General features: G+C 35.3%; 1 protein-coding gene across 6 annotated transcripts in view; it reads left to right on the top strand.

Moving 5' to 3' along the window:
* The window catches only part of FAM227B (family with sequence similarity 227 member B), a 234,146-nt gene that overhangs the window by 32,094 nt on the left and 183,293 nt on the right, over window positions 1-18,759 (top strand). For 5 of the 6 annotated variants that reach the window (XM_021073744.1, XM_021073726.1, XM_021073720.1 and 2 more), the window contains exons 9-11: window positions 2,640-2,741; window positions 8,112-8,238; window positions 17,480-17,617. In XM_021073744.1, the coding sequence (XP_020929403.1) occupies window positions 2,640-2,741; window positions 8,112-8,238; window positions 17,480-17,617 (367 nt within the window). The remainder of the gene's footprint in view (window positions 1-2,639; window positions 2,742-8,111; window positions 8,239-17,479; window positions 17,618-18,759) is intronic. The other variant, XM_021073737.1, reaches the window with a different exon arrangement.

The raw sequence follows: 18,759 nt of genomic DNA on the forward strand, positions 1-18,759 counted from the left end.
AACAGTTTGGAGATACCTTAGAAATCTATACATAGAACTTCCATATGACCCTGCAATCCCACTCTTGGGCATCTATCCGGACAAAGCTCTACTTAAAAGAGACACATGCACCCGCATGTTCATTGCAGCACTATTCACAATAGCCAGGACATGGAAACAATCCAAATGTCCATCGACAGATGATTGGATTCGGAAGAGGTGGTATATATACACAATGGAATACTACTCAGCCATAAAAAAGGATGACATAATGCCATTTGCAGCAACATGGATGGAACTAGAGACTCTCATACTGAGTGAAATGAGCCAGAAAGACAAAGACAAAGACAAATACCATATGAGATCACTTATAACTGGAATCTAATATCCAGCACAAATGAACATCTCCTCAGAAAAGAAAATCATGGACTTGGAGAAGAGACTTGTGGTTGCCTGATGGGAGGGGGAGGGAGTGGGAGGGATCGGGAGCTTGGGCTTATCAGACACAACCTAGAATAGATTTATAAGGAGATCCTGCTGAATAGCATTGAGAACTATGTCTAGATACTCATGTCGCAACAGAAGAAAGGGTGGGGGAAAAAACTGTAACTGCAATGTATACATCTAAGGATGACCTGACCCCCTTGCTGTACAGTGGGAAAATAAAAAAAAAAAAAAAAACTGACAAACTTTTTGCTAGACTAGTTTTAAAAAAAAGAGGATTCAAATTACCAAAATAAGAAATGAAAATGGGAACATTCTATCAGCAAAGAAATATAAAGGACTATGTGTACTGTGAACAAACATATGAGGACAAAATGGATAGCCTTTGTAAAATGGAAAAATTCCTGAATCATAATTTTCCAAGACCAGGTAATGTAGAAATAGGCAATCTGAATAGACCTATAACTAATGAAGAGATTGAATCGGTAATCAGAATCCTTCCAACAAAGAAATGCCTTGGACCAGATGACTGCACTGATGAATTCTACAACCATTTAAAGAAGAATTAACAGTCCTTCTCAGAGGGAATTCTTTCCAGCTCATTCTATGAGGCCAGAATTACCCTGACAGTAAAGCCAAAGTTACTACAAGAAGAATGAATCTGCAGACCAGTATCCTCTTATTGCATGTCGATGCAAAAATCTTCAACAAAATACTAGAAAAACTAAGATCAACTATATATTGAAAGGATTATACAATCTGAACTGTGAGATTTATGCCTGGAATGCAAGTATGATTTAACCTTATATTAAACAGCTTGATCTTATTAACATATTAATAACATCAGCTGAATATTCAACAGCTACAAGATACATTTTCTTTTCAAGCATACCAAAACATGTATAGAAATTTTCCATACCATTGTGCTAGTCACTCTCCTGTGGAGGTATGTATGATGTGGACATTAAATTGAACTGTATCAATCAAAGACATGTTCTGAAACTTTCTGTTTGATTGAATAAGTTTCTTTATACATGTTGAGTGTAGATTGTGTAGTTGAAAAAAACCAACTTTCTTAACTAATAAATTATATATAATCTTGTTTCTCACACAACCCTAAATCTTAGAACCACTGCCCATTATGTAAATGATCAAGAATTAACATTATAAGTATTATTTCTGTTAGTATCTCCTTTCATAAACTTGTTATATAAACACGACAGCTGTTTTAGGAGTTAGGAAACTTAGATTCTAGCCTGGCTCTCACTTACTTAGCTGCCTGTAACCTTAAATAATCATTAAAATACAGGGGCTTAATCTAGGTGATATCTGACTTCCATTTTAGGTCTAAGATCCTATGTATTTATGAATCCCAGCTCATTTAGCTTGCTAATTTCATATAAAACTACCACTAAATTTGATAATCTTTGGTGTTTATTACCAAACATATTAATGCCAGCGTATGCTTCTACAGTTGACATCATAAATGAATTTGGACTCTTTAGTTCATCTTTATTGCTTAATTCATGGATTCGGATTCTAATTTATTTCTTCATTGCTTAATAGAGTAAGAACACAAGTTGTTACTTTAGGACTTTACTATAATTTTGATATTACTGTTATCTACAAATATCTTCCTTCTTTGTATTCTATTTACTTTGATTTTAGTTTAACTATCATGTCACAGTTTTATTAGTTATGGCTATAGGTGTCTCATCCCAGTAATTGCTTTAATTTTATACTGAATTACTGATGATGAAAGAGTTGGAATGGTTACAGAATAAAAATAATCAATGACTAAGTCATTGATTGCCTTTTGCATGCCAACTGCTGTACAATAACCTTCATTCATTCATCGAATATTTGTGTGCTTTCTGTGTGTCAGGCATTGTGCTGGGGGCTTGAAATACAAAGTCAAACAAACATGATCCTGTCCCTATTTAATTTTAAAATACTATTTTAAAGTATGTATATATTATCTACTTTGGGCAGGTAAGGAAACTAGGACTTGATTACCTTGCTCAGGATAACACAGTTAATGAATGATGGAGCCAGAATTAAAAATCAGATCTACAGGAGGCCAAAAACCCATACTCATTCCACTATAGGAATTGATCTGCCCTTTAAGGATAGGTAGAATTACTGACATTATGTAAGGAAATTCTGATTTTAAATTGCAATATTAATTATTTTAATTCCATATTTTATTTTTTAAGCCTGACAGAGAAAGTCAAGATTTCCTGTTTGATAGAATATCAGAAAGTTATGTGGCACTTTTTATGAGTGTACCTCAAAGTCGAAAGGATACATTCTTTCAGGTAAACATAGAAATTAACTTGTTATGCTAATTATTTTTATAGAAGATGAAATATACAAAGTGATTTTAACATGTGTGAGAACATATTTTGTTACTTTGAAAGGAAGATTGCCTGAGGTAGATTAAATAACGGTAATTTTAAAAAAGTTATTGCCCCCCCTGAATATTGTTTTCTACAGACTAAAAGCCTTATAGAATCTCCTTAGTGTGGTATAGATATTTTTTTCTATTAACTTTTAAAAACATTTTTATTGAAATATAGTTGATTTACAATGTTGTGTTAGTTAGGTGTACAAGAATATACATACATTCTTTTTTAGATTCTTTTCCATTACATGATATTTAGTATAGTTACCTGTGCTATATAGTAGGTCCTTATTGTTTGTCTATTTTATATATAGTAGTGTGTATATTTTAATCCTGAACTCCTAATTCATCCCCCCTCTTCTGCTTTCCCCTTTAGTAACCATAAATTTGTTTTCTATGTCTGTGAGTCTATTTCTGTTTTTTTAATAAGTTCATTTGTATAATTTTTTTTAGATAACATATAAGCACTATCTTAGGATTATTTGTCTTTCTCTGACTTGCTTCACTTAGTACGATAATTTCTAGATCCATTCATGTTGTTTCAAAGGGCATTATTTCATTCTTTTTTATGGCTAAGTAACATTCCACTGTATGTATGTACCACGTCTTCTTTATCCATTCATCTATTGATGAACACTTAGGTTGCTTCCATATCTTGGCTATTGTAATAGTGCCACTATGAATATTGGGTGCATGCATCTTTTTGAATTATGGTTTTCCTCAGATATTTCCCCAGGAATGGGAATGCTGGATCATATGGTAACTTTATTTGTAGTTTTTTAAGGAACCTCCATACTGTTGTCCCTAGTAGCTGCATCAATTTACATTCCCACCAACAGTGGAGGATTCTTTTTTGGCTCTACCTCTCCAACATTTATTATTTATAGATTTTTTTTGATGAATGGCCAGTCAGGCCATTCTGACTGGTGTGATAGCTCATTGTAGTTTTGATTTGCATTTCTCTAACAATTAATGATGTTGAGCATTTTTTCATGTGCCCTTTGGCCATTTGCATGTCTTCTTTGGAGAAATGTCTATTTAAATCTTCTTCCCTTTTTTTGACTGGGTTTTTTGTTTGTTTGTTTGTTTGTTTGCTTATTTTTATATTGAGCTTTATGAGCTGTTTGTATATTGGAAATTTACCCTTTGTTGGTCTCGTCTTTTGCAAATATTTTTTTCCCATTCTGTAAGTTGTCTTTTTGTTTTACTTATGGTTTCCTTTGATGTGCAAAAGTTTTTAAGTTTAATTGGGTCCATTTGTTTACTTGTATTTTTACTTCCATTACTCTAGGAAACAGATATAAAAAATATCACTGTACTTTATGTCAAAGAGTGTTCTGCCTGTGTTTCCTCTAGGAGTTTTAGGATATCTAGTCTTACATTTAGGTCTTTAATCCATTTCGTGTTTATTTTTGTATATGATACTAGAGAATGTTCTAGTTTCATTCTTTTACATGTAGCTGTCCACTTTTCCCACCACCATTTGTTGAAGAGATTGTCTTTTATCTGTTGTGTATTTCTGCCTCCTTTGTCTTAGATTAATTGACCATAAGTGTATGGGTTTATTTCTGTGCTTTCTATCCTGTTCCATTGATCTATATGTCTGTTTTTGTGCTAGTAGTATACTAGTTTGATTGTAGCTTTGTAGTACAGTCCTGATTCCTCCAACTCTGTTTTTCTTTCTCAAGTTTGCTTTGGCTATTTGGGGTCTTTTGTGTTTTTATATAAATTTTAAAATGTTTGATTTTAAAAGTGTGATTTATCACAGGGATGCAAGAATTTTTCAATATCTACAAATCAATCAATGTGACACACTACATTAACAAAATGAAAGATAAAAACTATATGATCATCTCAATAGATGCAGAAAAAGCTTTGGATAAAATTCAACATCCATTTATGATAAAAAATCTCCAGAAAGTGGGCTTAGAGGGAACCTACCTCAGCATGATAAAGGCCATATATGACAAACACACAGCTAACATACTCAATGGTAAAAAACTGAAAACATTTCCTCTAAGATCAGGAACAAGATAAGGATGCCCACTCTTGCTGTTTTATTCAACATAGCTTTGGAAGTCCTAACCACAGCAATCAGAGAAGAAAAAGAAATAAAAGGAAATCAAATTGTATAAGAAGTAGTAAAACTCTGTTTGCTAACATAATGCTATACATAGAAAATCCTAAAGATGCCACCAGAAAACTACTAGACTCTTCAAGGAATTTGGTAAAGTTGCAGGCTACAAAATTACTATACAGAAATATGCTGCATTTTATACCCTAACAACAAAATAGCAGAAAGATAAATTAAAGAAACAATCTCATTTCCCATCACATCAAAAGGAATAAGATACCTAGGAATAAACCTACCTAACAAGGCAAAAGACCTGTACTCTGAAAACTATAAGATGCTGATGAAAGAAAAAGAAGACGACACAAAGAGATGGAAAGATATGCCACATTCTTAGATTAGAAGAATCAGTTTTGTTAAAATGACCATTCTACCCAAGGCAATCAACAAATTCAATGCCATCCCTGTGAAATTGCCAATGGCATTTTTCATGGAATATGTATAGGTATTTGTTTACATGGTAATAGTTTGAAAACTATTGATTTATTCTAAGTATATTATTGATTTTTTTCTTATCTAAAAATTGTAATTTTTTTACTTCATTAAGCATCTTTTGATTCAAGAGGACTTAAGTTTGTGCTATGCATAAGTTATAAGCACCTGTTATAGTAAAGAACAGTGAACAAATTGATGAAACGAATGTTTATTTTACTATTTCTGACATAATAAAATTTTACTAAAATAATTTATGTTCTTGAGTAATGCAAAATGAAGATAGGAGAAATTTCACTGTGTATTTTAAAATGTAAATATCTAGCATTGCAAATAGAAGCCACAATTAAATTCTTTGTTGTATCAACATCTGTAAGTCAGCAAAAGTTCTTATGGGTAAAACCTAAAATAAAAAGCTAAACGTTCTTCATGATGAAAACATAAACAAACCTAAAACTGTTGAATATTTATGTTCAATCTTGATCTATTTCACAAACATACGCATACAGAGTTGTAGAAGGAAACCAGTAGTGACCTAGGAATAAGGAGGCTCAGCTCCATGTCTGGAACCTGCTCTTAATTACCTGGGTGATCTTGGAAAGACATTCTCTCAGTTTCACAGGCAGTTGTCCATCAGATGAAGAGGTTTATCAGACCCATAATACATGAGTTGTTTTGTAGAACACTGATGTTCTGAAAGACTAGGATTTTCTCTAATATTTAATTTATTTTATTTGCAGGAAAAATTAGTTAATAGGATTTTGGGTAATTAAATTGTTTAGAGGTGAGAAAACCATCTATTTCTCCTATCCATAATCTTTCACCTAGTCTGTCCTTTTATAGTGAGCATGTCTAGCCTATCTACATGGTTTGATGGAATCAAGCAAGCTTTAACTGAGGGCTCTTAAGAAAAGGATAAAAGATCTATTTAATGTGAACAAAGAAGGAAGGAGAGTGGCACCACTGCATATCCCCAATTCTATAATTTCTAGTCCTACATTTATGATCCAGATGTTCTCCTTTGGCATAGATGTGCCTTTTGATAGATGTATTTATAATCCTTCTCAAAGCATGACTTAATTTGTTTAAAGTCTCTGTTTTTCAGTGGCTTTTTCCAAGGAGAAATTAGAAGTCTTTTAACCAAGATTCAAAGCCTCATCTGAGAACAAAGAAAATAATACACCTTAGTTATTTCATCCCTTGACTTGTGTTCAGTCTTCTTAAACAGTGCTCCCTCTCCCAGTTTCTATGCTTGAGAACCAGGCTTCTTTCCCTACAGGTCTATTACTTCTAGAGCTGTTTAAGTAGAAATTGGAGCTTCATCTCTCATTGACTAGTTTCCATTATTTTTAACTCATTCAAACAAGTAGGGAGTTTGTTACTATTGGCTCATCTGATTTATCTTACCAAAGAAAGAGAAATCTATTATTTATGAATCAAAAAATTATCTTCAAGTCTCACTGTTCAGTACAAATCAACTGGATCTAAGCTTATTTAGTATGGTTTTTACTTCACTTCTTCCAATGTCATACAGTGATATTCCTTCACTTGACACCCTGACACTTGATTCTTTTTCCCGTAATTACTGAAAGGTAAGATACGCGCAGAAACATTTTTAACTTTGTTCAACATTTTAATTCTCCTCTAATTACTGGAAGGTGAGATATGCACAGAAAACCTTTTTCACTTTGTTCAACATTAAATATTAGTGTGCTTTTATATACCACAATTATAATATGTGATTGTTTCTGGTAGTAAAAAAATGTTCATGGTTCATTCAATAAATTTAAATATATCAGTATATATGGCATTCTCTCTTCACTTTTCCTCATCCCCAAATTATGGAGTTCTTCAAAGAATACCATCATTTACCAGTAAATCTGAGTGCTATAGGATTAAGTGGCTATATTAGTTTCCTCTTGCTGCTGTAACAAATCATCACAAACTGGGTTGCTTAAAACAACAGAAATTCATTGCCTTACAGTTATATAGGCCAGAAGTCCAAAATGAGCGTCGAGGGGGAAAAAAATCAAGGTATCAACAGGGTCAGTTTCATTAACAGACCCCTTACTAGTTAAATGACTTTACATCTAATAGAATACTGGTAGTACCATATATTTGCTGATATCTGATTGTGGGTTTCTACTTGTAGTTGTATTAACTCACCTAAACAGGCTTTAATTACTTAAAAACTTAAAAACATGCTTTTTATTCTGACCACACACACAAAAAGTGATAATTATGTGATAGAGGTGTTAGCTGATGCTATGATGGAATCATATTACAATAGTCAAAGGTATCAACATATTGTGCACCTTAACCTTACACAGTGTTACATGTCAAATATATTTCAATTAAAATATATACATATATACTTTTTATTATCATGGCCTGAAAGAGGGTGTTCTTTTTCTGAAAGAGAATATCAATTGCAAGTTTAAATGAAATGTATAATCATCGAACCTTATCTTAATTGTTAACTTCATCTTTTATCCAAATTAAACTTTTCCCCCATGTGCTAACAAAGAGTAAAATTGACAGACTTTACTTTAACTCTTCTTTATTCATATTCCTCAATCAGAGATTCAGAGAAGAACTAAATGGCCAAAATTTGCAAGCTGTAAGAAAAAAGGGACATGTATATTTCACAAATAATAATTTCTTTGCTAGTTGATATATATTATATGAAATATGAAATCATTCTGAGTCTATTTTTGATAGGTGTATCCTGATTGTTTGACACAAGCTATCTATGCAACATTCCTAGAAGCATTTCCAGAATCCAGTCATCTCTTTAATGATGAATTTAAAGAAGATCTGGGGAATAACATTTTTCTTTGGATGTCAGGTAATGACTGTCATTTAATCATTATTTTGTTAAAACTTTCGGATTGCAGTATTTTGTTTATTCTAGTCAAAAAATTTATAGTTCTTTGCCTTACAAAACATAGCATATTGATGTCTATGTTTCAAAATAATAATGCTTATTTGATGTCTTCTAAAAATAGTCATACTATTTTATATTTGGCAGACAAATATTTTAAGCTGCTTTTTTGGTTGGTGTTTTTATAGCAAATAATATTGGGTAAATTCTATAGACAACTGATTTTCTTGTAGGACATAAAATTATTAATCAGTGAAAACTTATTTTTTGAATCATGTAGTAATAGTAGTAGAACTCAAAGGCTAAAGGGAAGTAAAATTCTGTACTAGAGAATAGCTAGAGATTTAGACACTTGAGTTTAAAATTAAGGTAGAGTTTCATATTCTTTTTGAAATCTTTTTTATTCAAGTTAGTTTTATCATCAAGTGTTGAAGGTTTCCTGAGTATATATCATCTGAAAATGCAGCATTAATACTTCTTTTGCAATTTTTAATCCTTTTAATAGGTTTATATTATGTAATTCAAGAAGAACATATGTGACATATGGAGATGAGCAATAGCAATGAGCTAGTATATTTATAAGGAAATGTTTTAAAGTCCTTTGGTAAAATCCAGTGGGAGTGTCTACTTTATGCTCTTCTTATAGATTTTCAAAACATTCCATATGCAAACTGCCTGAGGTAAAGGCAAGAGCACTAATATAAATACTTTATCCTATTTAAATATCAGAATGGATAGTTTTAGCTGAAATAAACAAAAACATTTTTCTTTTATAGGATGTTTTACAAGGCTATGATTGGTAGAATTAATCTAAGGATTGAAAATTTGGTAGTTTCTCTTATTCTACCTTACAGTTCACTAATTCTTTCTTCTGTCCCCCTTCTGCTCATTCTTTTGATTTTTTTTATAATTTTATGTTAAAGTATAGTTGATTTACAATGTTGCACCAATTTCTACTGTACAGCAACATGGCTCAGTCATACACACACACAAACACACACACACACGTATATATATTCTTTATAGATATATAGATGTATAGACATATAGGTATATAGATATATAGACATAGATATATGTATATAGATATATAGATATATATTCTTTTCCCTCACAAATGGTCGATCCCAGGAGATTGGATATAGCTCTCTGTGTTCTGTGGTAGGACCTTGTTGTTTATCCATTCTAAGTGTAATAGTTTGCATCTAACAACCCAAAACTCCCAGTCCATCCCACTCGATCCCCACTCCCACACAGCAGCCACAAGTCTTTTCTCTATGTCTGTGAGTCTGTTTCTGTTTTGTAGGTAAGTTCATTTGTACCATATTTGAGATTCCACATATAAGTAATTTCATATGGTATTTGTCTTTCTCTTTCTGACTTACCTCACTTAGTGTGAGAATCTCTAGTTGCATCCATGTTGCTGCAAATGGCATTATTTCATTCTTTTTTATGGCTGAGTAGTATTCCATTGTATATATATATACTACATCTTCCTAATCCAATCATCTGTCCATTGACATTTGGGTTGTTCCCATGTCTTGGCTATTGTGAATAGAGCTGCTATGAACATGCGGGTGCATGTGTCTTTTTTAAGGAAAGATTTGTCTGGATATATGCCCAAGAACGGGAATGCTGGGTCATATGGTAGTTCTATGTATAGGTTTCTAAAGTACCTCCATACTGTTCACCATAGTGGTTATACCAGCTTACATTCCCACCAACAGCATTTGTTATTTGTGGACTTATTAATGATGGCCTTTCTAACTGGTGTGAGGTGGTATCTTGTAGTAGTTTTGATTTGCATTTCTCTGATAGTCAATGATGTTGAGCATTGTTTCATGTGCTTGTTGGCCATCTGTACGTCTTCCTTGGAAAAAGGTCTGTTCAGGTCTTTTGCCCATTTTTCCATTGGGTTTTTTGTTTTTTGCTGTTGAGTTGTGTAAGTGGCTTGTATAGAGATTAAGCCCTGGTCAGCTGCATCATTTGAAACTATTTTCTCCCATTCTGTAAGTTGTCTTGTTTTCTTTTTGGTTTCCTTTGCTGTGCAAAAGCTTGCCAGTTTGATTAGGTCCCATTGGTTTAGGTTTGCTTTTATTTCTGTTGCTTTGGGAGACTGACCTGAGAAAACATTTGTAAGGCTGATGTCAGAGAAGGTTTGGCCAATGTTCTCGTCCAGGAGTCTGATGGTGTCTTGTCTTATATTTAAGACTTTCAGCCATTTTGAGTTTATTTTTGTGCATGGTGTGAGGGTGTGTTCTAGTTTCATTGATTTGCATGCAGCTTTCCAGGTTTCCCAGCAATATTTCCTTAAAAGACTGAGTTTTTCCCATTTTATGTTCTTGCCTCCTTTGTCCAAGATTAATTGACCATAGGTGTCTCGGTTTATTTCTGGGTTCTCTATTCTGTTCCATGGGTCTGTATGTCTGTTTTGATACCAGGACCACACTGTCTTGATGACTGTGGCTTTGTAATATTGCCTGAAGTCTGGGAGAGTTATGCCTCCTGCATGGTTTGTTTTCCTCAGGATTGCTTTGGAAATTCTGGGTCTTTTGTGGTTCCATATAAATTTTTGGATTGTTTGTTGTAGTTCTGTGAAAAATGTCATGGGTAATCTGATAGGGATTGCATTGAATCTGTAGATTGCTTTGGGTACTATGGCCAGTTTTTCGAAATTAATTTTTTCCAACCCAGGAACATGGAGTATCTTTCCATCTTTTTACATCCTTCTTTAATTTCCTTGATTAGTGTTTTATAGTTCTCAGCAGATGAGTCCTTTACCTCCTGGGTCAGGTGTATTCCCAGGTATTTGACTTTTGTGGGTGCAATTTTAAAGGTTATTTATCATATTTTAGCATTCCTTTTGTAATATTTCATTGTTAGTATACAGAAATGCGACTGATTTTTGAATGTTAATCTTATGTCCTGCTTCTTTGCTGAATTTGTTGATCAATTCAAGCAGTTTTTGGGTTGAGTCCTTGGGGTTTTCTATATATAGTATCATGTCATCTGCATACAGTGACAGTTTTACCTCTTCTCTTCCTATTTGGATGCCTTTTATTTCTTTGGTTTGTCTGATTGCTGTGGCGAGGACTTCCAGTACTATGTTGAATAACAGTGGTGAGAGTGGGCATCCCTGTCTTGTTCCAGATTTTAGTGGGAAGGCTTTCAGCTCTTCTCCATTGAGTATTATATTTGCTGTGGGTTTGTCATGAATGGCTTTGGTTATGTTAAGGTATGTTCCCTCTATACCCACTTTGGCAGGGGTCTTGTTCATGAATGGATGTTGGACTTTGTCCAATGCTTTTTCTGCATCTGTTGAGATGATCATGTGGTTTTTGACTTTTCTTTTTTGAATGTAGTGTATGATGTTGATTGATTTGCGCATGTTGAACCATCTTTGTGCACCTGGGATGAATCCCACCTGGTCGTGGTGTATGATCTTTTTGATATGTTGTTGGATTCGGTTGGCTAAGATTGCTGTGAATTTTTGCATCTGTATTCATCAAAGATATTGGCCTATAGTTTTCTTTTTTGGTGGTATCTTTGTCTGGTTTTGGAATTAGGGTGATGGCATCATAGAATGTCGTTAGGAGTACTCTTCCTTCTTCAACCTTTTTTTTTTTTTTTTTTTGGCTTTTTGCCTCTTATAGGGCCACTTCCAGTGGCATATGGAGATTCCCAGGCTGGGGGTCTAATCAGAGCTGTAGCCGCTGGCCTACACCAGAGCCACAGCTACACGGGATCCGCACCGCGTCTGCAACCTACACCACAGCTCACGTCAACGCCGGATTGTTAACCCACTGAGCAAGGGCAGGGACCGAACCCGCAACCTCTTGGTTCCTAGTCGGATTTGTTAATCAATGCATCACGATGGGAACGCTTCAATCTTTTGAAAAAGTTTAAGGAGGGTGGGTATACGTTCCTCTTTGTATGTTTGGTAGAATTCACCTGTGAATCCATCTGGTCCTGGACTTTTATTTGTAGGGAGTGTTTTTATGACAAAGTCAATTTCATTTCTAGTGATCAGTCTGTTCTATTGATCTATTTCTTCTTGATTCAATTCTGGAAGGCTGTAAGTCTCTAGAAAGTTGTCCATTTCTTCAAGCTTGTCAAATTTGTTGGCTTACAATTGTTCATAGCATTCTCTCATGGTTTTTTGTATTTCTGCAGTATCCACTGTGACTTCACCTTTTTCATTTCTGATTTTATTTATTTGTGCTTTTTCTCTCCTCTTCTTGATGAGTCTAGCCAGAGGGTTGTCAATTTTGTTTACCTTTTCAAAGAACCAGCTCTTGGTTTCATTGATTGCTTCTATTGTTTTGTTAATCTCTATTTTATTGATTTCCTCTTTGATCTTTATGATTTCCTTCCTTCTGCTGACTCTAGGTTTTGTTTGTTCTTGTTTTTCTAATTCATTTAGGTGCTGGGTTAAGTTGTCAATTTGAGATATTTCTTCTTTTTTGAGAAAGGCCTGTATTGCTCTGAATTTCCCTCTGAGCACTGCTTTTGTGGCATCCTCTAGATTTTGAATGGATGTGTCTTCATTTTCATTTGTCTCTAGGTATTTTTTAACTTCCTTCTTGATTTCCTCACTGACCCATTGGTTTTTTAGTAGCATGTTGTTTAGTGTCCATGTAGTAGGCTTCTTCTCATTTCTTTTCCTGTGGTTGATTTCTGTTTTCATGCCATTGTCATCAGAGAAGATACCTGAGATAACTTCTATGATCTTAAATTTGTTGAGGTTAGCTTTGTGCTCCAGTATGTGATCAATTCTTGAGAATGTTCCATGTGTACTTGAGAAGAATGTATATTCTGATTTTTTTGGGCTGTAATGTCCTGAAAATGTTGATTAAGTCTAACTTTTCTATTGTGCCATTTAGGGTCTGTGTTGCCTTATTGATTTTCTGTCTAGAGGATCTGTCCATTGATATAAGTGGGTGTTAATGTCTCCAACTATGATTGTATTCACATGAGTTTCTCCTTTTATGTCTGCATTTGTTGTCAGTATCTAGGTGCTCCTATATTAGGGGCATATATATTGATGATTGTAATATCATCTTCTTGAATGGATCCTTTAACCATTAAATGCCCTTGTTTGTCTTTCTTTATGGCCTTTGTTTTAAAGTCTATTTTGTCTGATATGAGTATTTTACCTCCTGCTTTCCTGTCTTGTCCTTGGTCATGAAATATCTTTTCCCATCCCCTCACTTTCAGTCTATATGTGACCTTTGCTCTAAGGTGAGTTTCTTTTAAGTAGCAGATTAAAGGTCTTTGCTTTTTTATCCAATCTGCCACTCTGTGTTGCTTGATTGGAGCATTCAGTCCATTGACATTTAAGGTGATTATTGATAGATACTTATTTATTGCCATTTTAAACCTTGTTTTCCAGTTTATTTTATATTTCTCTTTTCTTCTTTTCTTTTTTTGGTTGGATGGTTTGCATCTATTTTATGCTTGAGTACTTTTCTGTTTTTGTGAATGTAACATTCAATTTGGATTTGCAGTTTCCCTGTTTTTTCAGCACATTAAGCCCTTCCTATATATGCTTGCTTTTGCCTGATAGTCATATAGGCTCAGACAAATCATTAAAATAAAAAAAGAATCTATATTTTCTTATTTTCCTTCCCCATCCTTTTGATTTTTTTTAAACATCTTCATGTTTAGATTTGTATACTGGCTTATTTAATGACTTCTTTCCCATTGTGGTTTCCTCCATCCTAATCCCTCTTTTTCTCTTTTCTCTCTCTCTCTCTCTTTTTTTAATTTAGAGAAGCCCTTTCAGTATTTCTTTTAGAATGGGTTTGGTATTGCTCTACTCTTTTAGTTTTTGTTTGTTGGAGAAATTCTTTATTTCCCCTTCTATTTTAAATGATATTCTTGTGGGATAGAGTATTCTAGGTTGCAAATTTTTTCCTTTCAGCACTTTAAATGTATCTTGCCACTCCCTTCTGGCCTGTAACATTTCTGTAGAGAAATCAGCTTATAGCCTTATGGGGGTTCCCTTATAATTAATGCTTTGCTTTTTTCTTGCAGCCTTTAGAATCCTCTCTTTATCTTTAACTTTTGCCGTTTTTATTACAATATGTCTTTGTGTGGTCCTGTTTAGGTTCAACTTGTTTGTGGCCCTTTGTGCTTCCTGTATCTTGATATCAGTTTCTTTTAGATTTGAAAAGTTTTCAGCCATCATTTCTTCAAATACATTTTCAATCCCCTTTCTTTTTCTTTTCCTTCTCAAAATCTTATTATTTGTGATTGGCCTGCTTTATATTATCCCATAGATCTCTTATATTGCTTTCATGTTTTTTTCATTTGGTTTTCTGTCTGCTGTCCTGATTGGGTGATTTCCATTAGTCACTAATTCATTCCTCTGCATTATTCATTCTGCTCTTCAGTGACTTTAGCTCAGTTTGCATATCCAAATGAATTTTTAATTTTTCCTGACTCCTCCATATATTTTCTAGTTCCTTTCTAAAGGAATCTACCATTACTGTTAATATCTCTCTTAATTACTTTATAGTCAGCCTTAATTCCTTCAGTATTTTCACTGTCCCCCTTTTGAGCTCAATGTCTGCCAGACGGCAGAGGTCTGTTTCTTTGTTGACTGCTTTAGGTGAATTCTCCTGTTGATTTAACTGAGAATGGTTTCTGAGCTTCTTCATTTTGCTTGTGTTTTCCTTTTTCTATGAGTTTGGGGAAGCCAAACTGTAGTCTTGCAAGGGTACTTCTATGCAAGAGTACCCTTTTGTATTTTGAAGGGGGGGGTTACTATTTATTTTTTGTGTGGGAGTTTGAATATTTGCTGTGTCTTTCTTTGGTGTGGGCAGGCTGTTATCCCCAGGATGCTCAGTGTGTTTTCAGGGAGAAGGAGGCAATGGGTAGGGCCAGCAGTCAGTGCCTGGTTGTTGGACTCCCAACAGCAGCAAGGACCTGCAGGAAGTTGGCACAGGCTACTCCTAGTTTCAAGGTCCTGGGAAGTGGTAATGAGCTCTAGGCATATATACAAGGTGACCAGAACAGCAGGGAGCATGAGTTCCCAGGAGAGCAACAATAGCTTGTGTTTGATTGCAATGCCCTCCTCTGAGGTGATCAGAACCACAGGTGGTGCCTGTTCAGGGATCCCTACTGGGAGCAGGCCATGACCATCTCTGGAGTCAGTGATAACTGTGGTAGTTTGCCCCTCCCACCTATAGACTATGCATGAGGCAACCTATCTCACTTAGCCCACGTATGAGGTGTTTCACAGGCTGCTCCTAGCTGCAGGATCCTGGGCAGTGACAGAGATCAGGCATGTGGGTACTGCCTGGAATGTTTGGCAGTGGCAGCAGCAGGGAGGGTGTGTTCCCGGAGTTGCAAGAGCACCGACAGGTGGTGTTTGGTCATAATGCCCTCCTCTGTGGTGCCTTTTAGTTAAATGGGGCTTCAAGTGATTTTTCTTCAGGTAAAATGACTTGGGCCATGCCCACCTTTGGGAATCAGGGATAACTGCAGTGGTTTGCCCCTGACACCTGCAGACCACAGAAGAAGCACCCTGTCCCATTTAAGCCACACAGGAGGTGCTGCACCAGCTGCTCCTAGTTGTAGGATCTTGGGAAGGGACAGTGACCAAGTGTCTGGCCACTGCCCAGAGCGTTTGGCAGTGGCAGCTGCAGGGTGGGTGTGTTCCGAGGGGAGTGAGAGCAATAGCATACGGTGCTTGGTGGCAGTGCCCTCTTTTTTTCTTTTTTGCCAACCTCTGAAGTGACCAGGTCACAGGTGGAGCCCACTCACAGGCCCCAAGTGGTGGCAAACCACGCCTCCCTCTGCCCTCTGAGATGACTGTCGCAGTCTGTCCCTGTCACCTGTAGATGGTGCAAGAGGCACCACATCGGACTTATCCTCCTTGTGCCCTTCACCCACACAATAGGTGCCTGGCCACTGGTAGCCTGCACAAGAAGACCTAATCTCTCCTAAATGAGCAAGAGGCTTCTTGCAGCTAGTACCCTCTGCAGAGCTGCCCTGCAGGCATGCACACGCTTGGAGCAGGGAGTTTCCTACGGCGGCCCTCCTCCTCTTCCCTCCCCAGCAATGGTGCCTTTCCTCTCCTGCAGGTCCAGACCTTCTCCCATTTTCCCTTTGCTGTGGCGTTCTCCTCCTTAGCCCATGGTGCACTGCTCCTTAGCCCCTCCTGCCATCCCCAGTTCTCTCCCCAAATGTCTCAGGCTGTGGTGTCTGGGTTCGTAGTTCAGATGATCTGTGCAGCTCTCACTCTGCTTTGCTGTTCTCTGTCCAGCTGCTGTGCTTTTCTCAGCGACTGTGAGGTCCCGCCAACTTAGCTGGTCTTTAGTCAGTTAGGTGGCTTCCCAGGAGGTGGGTTCCTTTTCTCCTGCACAGCTCCCTTCATGAATGCTAGTCACATCCTGATTTCTTTTCTCTCTCTTTTTTTTCTTTTGTTCTACCCAGTTATGTCAAGAGTTTCATGCCCTCTTTGGAGGTTTAAGTTCTTCTGCCAGCATTCAGTTGATGTTCTGTGTGAGTAGTTTTACATGGAGATGTGTTTTTTTGATGTGTTTGTGGGAGAAGGTGTGTGCGACCTCTTATTCCTCTGCCATCTTGCTCTGCTTCCAAAAGTGGAAATTTTTAAATGGAATTTATTTTTATTACTTCTAACCTACTATAATTGATTCATAAACATTATTTTTAAAATAATAGGAGAGACAGATAGGTAACATTTTAAAACAATAATCTGCTATGCTCAGAGTCAATCACTTTAGCATTTAAGCTATAGACACATATACATATAAGATAAAATTGTCCTTCACATGAAAACATATTGTAATTGCTTTTATATGTTAACAAATAGTTACAAGGCAACTTTTAATAGATAACTCATGATCTACTATATGGATGTACTGTTGTTGGTTATTTAGGTCCTTTCCAAGTTTTCACAATAATTAATCACCCTTTATGTTCATATATGAATTTAGGTGATCTCTATGAGTCAGAAGGGTACATGCCAAGTTTATCTCTTTTCTAATTCTCTTTCTTATATGATAAGACCTTAATATTTCTATGTAGAGCTTCCTTCATTTGAAACTTGAGACAGTCCTCACAGGACTCTTGTGAGAAAAAAAATGTATGATACTCACTTAAAAGGCTTTGACAAATTAAAAGATATTTTTAAAATCTCAATTTCTTTGCCTAAATATACATTTTATGTTAACAGGTTTAAAACCTCAAAAAGGCTTTTGGACCCACTGGAAACTGAAGGACCTCACCACAACAACCATTCATGGTAGCAAGAAAACACCTTCAAACTCTATAAAAGACAGGATTGCAAGAAGTCAAGAACGCATATCAAATTGTAAGTAAATTTATTACATACTGCAGAATGAAATAGCCAAAACCAAGTATGTGTTTATTTATTTGTCAGAATTTTCTAATTTATTTTTTGGTGAGGTACTTAAAATAACTCATAGATTGGTGCTATAGTAATTTGAATATTGCTTTACCTTTTAGTTTTTCATTATAAAAGTGGTACATGTTTAAGTCATTTTCTCATTTGCATATTTTTACATTGCTTTGGAGGAACTTGTAGGTTTACTATAAATATTCTTCTTAGCCATATTGCTAGCTGGTTAATAGTATGTTTAATTGACCGATGAGTTTAAAATTTTTATTCATTAAATTGAAACACTGTCTTTTGTAGAGTTTCAGTTTTGTGGAATGTTTGTCAGGACAATTTTTTTTAAATCTATCTTTTTTTCCTAGTACTTTTTAGTTTCCGTGTTTTATTCAACTCTTTAATCCACTTGGGATTTATTTTGTTATAAAGGAAGTAGTTGTGTTCCAGTAATTTGTTTTTTTCCAAATGCTTATTTCTTAAATAGTCCACCTACATACTACTTGAAATACCAGTTCACATGGATATATTTTCATATTCTCTTCTACCTGCCAAATTCCTGTACCAGGACCAAATTTCTCAATAACTCTACGTTAATAAGCCTTTTAAGGCAAGTCTACTTCTCTCTTGTTTATATTATGTTTCCAATGCTAAACATAGGTCTGGTGCTCAGGTCTTATTTCTGACCAATTAAATTAAAATCTCAGGCTCAATATTTTTTAAAGCTACCCAGATAATTTCAACAAGCAGACAAAGTTAAGAACTATTAGTGTAGAGGGAAATATCTTTCTATCCTGCTTCTTTATATAGATCAGGGGAAGGAGGAACTTACCTCTTCTTCTGAAAGCTGCTTTTCAGTTCATTTCTGATTCTAAAATTATTTAATTAACTACTGTTTCTCTGATTAATACTTTGATTTTCCTCCTACTCTTACCTCCATAGATACTATCCTGTCTGATTTCTGTCTTTTGGTAGTTATGAGAAATTTATTGTTTATTAATGTCACCCTAATTTTTATAAAACTTCTTACATATTTGTTTTTTTGGATGGCAAGAGAAGTATTCCACTATCTTGCCCAGTCTTAAATAACTGTTTTGGCTTCT

This window comes from Sus scrofa, chromosome 1 (assembly GCF_000003025.6).
Source record: "Sus scrofa isolate TJ Tabasco breed Duroc chromosome 1, Sscrofa11.1, whole genome shotgun sequence".
Lineage (NCBI taxonomy): Eukaryota > Metazoa > Chordata > Mammalia > Artiodactyla > Suidae > Sus > Sus scrofa.